This window comes from Mesoplodon bidens, assembly GCF_964165515.1.
Source record: "Mesoplodon bidens genome assembly, contig: HAP1_SCAFFOLD_528, whole genome shotgun sequence".
NCBI lineage: Eukaryota > Metazoa > Chordata > Mammalia > Artiodactyla > Ziphiidae > Mesoplodon > Mesoplodon bidens.
The window spans coordinates 152,738-158,737 of NW_027672313.1; the positions used below are offsets into that span (position 1 = coordinate 152,738).

The 6,000-nt window shown below is 50.0% G+C and overlaps 1 protein-coding gene across 1 annotated transcript in view; it reads right to left on the reverse strand.

Annotated features, from left to right (window-relative positions):
* Positions 1-5,264, reverse strand: part of LOC308610355 (transcription termination factor 1-like) — a gene marked incomplete at its 5' end in the record, with an annotated part of 28,479 nt that extends 23,215 nt beyond the window's left edge. Inside the window, 2 exon segments of the mRNA XM_081259525.1 lie at positions 2,392-2,596; positions 5,094-5,264. Of these exon segments, the coding sequence (XP_081115651.1) occupies positions 2,392-2,596; positions 5,094-5,264 (376 nt within the window).
* Positions 5,265-6,000: the final 736 nt, after the last annotated feature.

Consider the following 6,000-nt stretch of genomic DNA (forward strand, 5'->3'; position numbering starts at 1 on the left):
GCAACTGAAGGATGTAAACATACTGTTTCAAGTATTTACCAAAAAGAGAGAGAGAGAGAGAAAAGAAAGAAACCTTTCCTGACCCTTTGAGCTTGGTCCATTCCCCAAATGCTATACTTTCATAGCAAACTATTTTTCTTTTGTAGCATTTAGCCCAGCTGTGGTTCAGAGCGGGAACATCAAGTATCCACTGACCTCAAACTAGTAGATCGCATCTTTGAGAAAGAGGCTGAATGGGCCTTGTTAGTGTCCAACAAAATGTCCAAGTTCTGCAATAAGTTGGAATGAAGTTTAATAAGGCTCCAATGTCAATTCTTATACAGAGCACGTGCATCCTGGAGTTTAAGTACAGGAATAGAAATGTACTTCACAAAAGACATGGTTAAAAATATAATTTTACAAACACATCTTACAACTCTCCTTGCTCCGTATTGCTTCTGGGTTTCAATTTTTAAGATTTTATTTCTCTGCGACTAAAAGTAATACTAAAGGTAATACGTTTACATGGTTCAAACATCAAAATAATCTGCCCTTATTTTCCCTCCTTTCTCACAGAGAAGGCAGCATCTGTATATTCTGATCTGCATTTTGCTATTTTCACTTAACAACAGATCCTGGAGACCTCTCTGTGTCAGTGGTCTTTCAAGTCTGAATGCTTAAGCACCTTTTCTACCAGAAGGTACCTACTTTCTCCTCGGTAGTCAAGAAACTATAAGAATTGTCTAGCTGGAAGGATGGGGAATAACAAACATATGGACTGATACCTATAAGCCAAAACTACCAGCCTCAGGATCTCACCTCCAACGGAGGCAACAGGAGCTTTGGTTAAGGCCTTCCTACCTGGTGTCACCCAGAGATGCACAGAAACCCCTTCTTAACCCACTTCTTTGCAGCTTCCATCTCCAAGACACGCCCCCTGAGACTGCTCCAGTTAGAGTGCCTATGACCTTAGAGCCACTAAATTCAAGAGATACTTTCCTGGCCCATCTTTCAGGATCTCTCTCTCTCTATCTCTCTCTCTCTCTCTCTCTCTCTCTCTTTGGCTGCACCACGTGGCTTGGCGGAATCTTAGTTCCCTGACCAGGGATCGAACCCGTGCCCCCTGCAGTGGAAGCACAGAGTCCTAACCAATGGACCACCAGGGAATTCCCTCAGGATCTCTCAATAACAATGAACAGAGCAGATAATTCCTTTTAGTATTTTTACCTTCCATTAGTTTCTTTCTTTCTTTTTGTAAATACCTTCTATGCTTCTCCTTCTGGTCTCTTGAACTCAGCACCACGTTTTAAATATATAGTCACGTCCCACTAAAACCTTCTTATGGCTTCTCCATTATTCTTTGTAAGTTTATTTATTTTATTTTATTTATTTTTGGCTGTGCTGGGGCTTCGTTGCTGTCTGTGGGCTTTCTCTAGTTGCCGCGAGCGGGGGCTACTCTTCATTGTGGTGTGCAGGCTTCTCATTGCCATGGCTTCTCCTGTGGCAGAGCACGGGCTCTAGGAGCGCAGGCTTCAGTAGTTGTGGCGCACAGGCTTAGCTGTTCTGAGGCATGTGGGATCTTCCCGGGCCAGGGCTCGGACCCGTGTCCCCTACACCGGCAGGTGGATTCTTAACCATTGCACCACCAGGGAAGTCCCTCCATTATTCTTAAAATAAAGTTCCAAATCCTTACAGACCTACCATGCCCTTCATGAGCTAGTCTAGTCCATGCCTACCCCTCCACCGCTCATTTCTCCCTGGGTTTCAGACATCCTGTCTTCTTTCCGTTCCCAGAATACACCGTGATCCTTCTCGTTATCAGGGACTTTACAAAAGCATCTCATTTCCCCAGGAATGCCTTTCCTCCGTTACCTTTCTGCGCTATAACTGGTCTAAGTTTGAAACTCACTTTCTCTCATCACTTCTGGGTCCCGCCTTCTCGTTACAATGTTTCTCAACAATCCAGCTGCTTGCCTACTGCACTTCGCTCCGTTGGGACAGAACCGGCCTCCTAAGGGCTGGGATCTTCTCGTCCGTCTAGCTCCCAAATGATTCCCCGGCATTCGATATGTATGGATATACATTTACTCACACTTATTCGGAACATACCACTTCCCGCCTTTCAGGGACGTGCCCAAGCCTGGTCCCGATCCCCTCCCCACTTTGGGGTGCCCTGGAGACCCTGCTCTGCCCCGAGGTGGGCGTTCCGGGGCTGAGAGGGAGGAACGAACGAGAGGTTCCCGAGTGGAGGGGCCTGGAGCGGCTGCGGAGAAAACAGGCGCCACCCTCATCCCTGGGGACCTGGGCCAAAGGCGGGCCTCCGGGGAGGTGAAGACAGCAGCCACACACCTCTCGGCTCAGACACGCCAACTGGGAAAAAAGCCGGAGCAACTATAAGGCGCTTTCACTTACCTTCCGAACGCGTGGCCACCTGCCTTCCAATCCGGAAGTGCTGGTGTGGCGAAGGCGGAAGTGGGTGTGTCACTTCCGGCCCGCCCCCTTCGGCATCGCCCTGCCGTAGCAGCTCGCTGGCTGTGGGGCTGTGACTCGCGTCGTTTTCTGCCCAATTTGCTCCCGGGCTTGTTGCGAGTGGGGTGGGACAGGGTAGAGCGGGATCCTAAAACTAAGAAAGTGGGACAGAGCCCTTCCGCCGACTTGCTTATTCGTGCATGCATGCCATTTATTCAACAGTTTTTTTTGCTGAGGTCCGTCTGCAGTCTAGGAGTGAACAAGATGCTGAGGGCTAACCTGAGGAAGACAGAAAACAAACTAATCAACCAAGATAATTTCAGATTATCCTCTAAGGAAAATAGATCAGAGTAATGTGATAGGGAGCGACTAGGGACAGTGAGAGCTAGGTTAGATAGTAAGGAAGGCCCTTGGACGAGTGACCGTTGAGTTCTAAATGAAAAGGGTGAACAAAAATCGATGGAAGAGTGTTCCAGGCTGGGAGCAAATCCAGGGGCCCTGAACTTGGTTGCTGCAGGAACTGAAAGAAGGCCAGGGTAGCGGGAGCACCGTGAGTGACGGGGACAGAGGTAAGGGGTGAAGTCAGGGGATGGCAGGGGTTCAGCGGTGTGGAGTCTAATGCATATTGAACTTAGGTGGAGGTTAGAGGTAGAAGAAACCTTGAAGATCTATTCCGATTCTCCCATTTCCACTGAGTCCTGAAGAAACTTAGCTTATGATTAAAAGTAAAGCTTTAAGCAGGCCATCAAGTCGAGGCCAGTATACATGCCACCCAAACTTTTAGTCTTACTGCATAGTGAAGACAATCACACCAGCAAAGAGATTTCTCATGGAATCCTATAACAACCCCCTGTTTTAGGAAATCTTTATTAGGTAATATCAGCCTTACTTTGTGGATGAGAAAACTAGGGCTTCATGTAACTTGTCACAGGGGAACTTATGTGGCCCCAGCTAGGATTCAAACCTGTGATCTTCCTACTACTGCAGTATCCTGCGCCTTGCTGCACCACCTGACTTCCTCTGTGTGAGCTGCCAAGCAGCTTTGATTAAAAAGTGCACAACACGCACTTATGTGAAAGTCTGAAAGTGAAGCAGACTAGAGAAACCATAAAGCGTACATCATACACCTGTCACCACCCAAGGGCCTCTTCAGGCCTTGGATGGACAGTCGGAAGTCTGTCTGATTTGCTCTGGAAAGGCAGTGCTGCTGTTGTCCACTGTTGCTGTGCAAGGCCGTGCAGTGAAGGTTTGTTGTCTGTGCAACTTCTCTGTGGTGAACCCTTTACCCAGAGCCTTGTGGATATTTGCACATTTAATGAAGATGATAATGATGGGTGAATGACGGCACTAAAGGCTGGAACTAGAAGGCAGACTAGGGATCATCCAGGCTAGTGGTTCCCAAAACACTGCACCAATCACTCGGGAAGCTCTTAAAAAGTGCAGATTTCCCACTTTGCATACAGACTGCATACCAGGCACCATTATTGTGACATTGAAATCCATAGACATAATAGCATTGTAGTTCTGTGTGAGACTGTCCTTGTTCTTGGCAGGTACATGTATTTAGGGTCAGATATGATGCTGTCTGCAGATCTTTTCAAAATGGTTTAGCAGTGTGTGTGTGTGCATGTTCACACACACACACAGAAAGTAAACGTGGCAAATACTAAGGACCAGTCAATCTAGGTGAAGTCTATATGGGTTTTCCTTGTACTCTTCTTTCAAAGTTTCCATAGCTTTGAACTTAAAAAAAAAAATCCAAAGGGGAAGAAGGATTAAAATACAGATTCTCAGATCCCATTTCCAGATATTCTGATTCAGTGAATCTGTATTTTTCAACTTCCCTTTTTTCTGTTGCACAAAGTTGGGTACCATTGATTTCATTCAACTCTAGACTTTCCCCCCCTACACATTTCACAGAAGAAAATACCGAGGACCCAAAAGGTGACTAATTTGAGATCACACAGTGGTTTAGCAGTAACATCAGGCTTGGCATGCGGATTTCTATTTCATTCTGAAACACGTAACGCTCTGCCCCGGTGTGTGTGTGTGTGTGTGTGTGTGTGTGTGTGTGTGTGTGTGTGTGTGTGTGTGTGTGTGTGTGTGTGTGTGTGTGTGTGTGTGTGTGTCGCTGGGAGAAGTGGGAAGGGGCGGCGAGAGGGGTCGTGGTGAGTGGGGGGGTGTATGTGTCTTTGACTTGGAAGTCAAGTGTAGCTGGCCTTCTAGAACTCCGTCGCTTTTAACACAGCCCAGTGGTGATTCTTGGGTTTTTCTCAGGTCTACTTAAGAAAACTCAAAACACGTCCACTGAGGTGGCCGCCAAAAAGTTTCCTGAAAGTAAATCGACCAGCCCTGTTCCAGTGCCATTGGTCTCCTGTCACCATGGAAACGGACGGTTCCATTCTTCCTCAAGGGGTGGTCGTGATTTTCTCTCCTTTTCGAATCCACAGCGCAGAGCCCAGAAGGCGCTCTCAGGAGCCAGAGGGGCTTTTGTAGGTCTTAGTGCTCCTTGCAACGAGGGGGCGGCGCGAGGTGGGCGTGCCTCGCTCCGGAGGGAGCCCGGCGTCTGGTGTCCACCCCGGCGTCCGGGTGGTATGTCCCGGGACTGGCGGAGGGCCCCTCCGAGTTCCGCACCAGCCCCCTACCTGGGAAGGCCGCTCGATCCAGCCGGCTGGTCGACTCGCCACGATCCCCAGGATGCCAGAGGCCAGGACCTCCTGCCACGACCTCACGCGACGGAAGAAGAAGCAGCCGGTGCGCCACACCGTCAGCCAGATCTGCCTGCCCCCGCGGCGGCCCCTGACCGTGGCCGACATCCAACCGGCCATGGAGAATGAGAGGCTGGGGGTCGTGCGGGATTCCATGTTTCAGAACCCGCTCGCTCATCGTCAAGGTGAGCCGCCCCCACGCCCTTCACCCTCTTGCACTCGTCCCCTCACTGGGCACCCACGCGGCCGGGGGTTTCCACCCATCCTGCCCCAGCCCCACCGCCCCGCTCCAAGCCTGGCACTGGGAGCTCCAGCTGTGGTCCAGACAGACCTGGACCCCCAGGCGGTCATGGGCAGGCCGCATCACCTCGCTGAGCCTCAGTTTCCTCATCCTCAAAGTGGGAGGATAATGGCACTCATTAAAGGGAGTGACTGGGAAGATTGTATAAGGTAATCCCTGTGAGATCCCTGACACGTGGTAAGTGCTCCACGTTGGCGGCTATTTGCATATGTATTCACGCAGGGTGAACCCCCAGGGTGACAGACAGGTAGCAGCACCCTTACCACCAGCCAGCCCTCGCAGGGTGCAGGCCGCCTGTCCCGATTCCCCTGAATGCCTGGGCTGCTGTTATGTAGCCAGTGTTCTGTACGTCCCTTGGAAGCATCACATCACACGCTAATTTCCACCCAATCATACTCTTAACCAGAATTACGACCCTAAGAGACAAAAAGCGCGAATCTCTGCCCCAGGAGTCCCACAGACACAAACGAGCGAGGGAGCCGCCGTTTCCAACTAGGTCGCCGCCTCTTTGATCGCACGCTCCCTTACATTAGTCACGTTTCG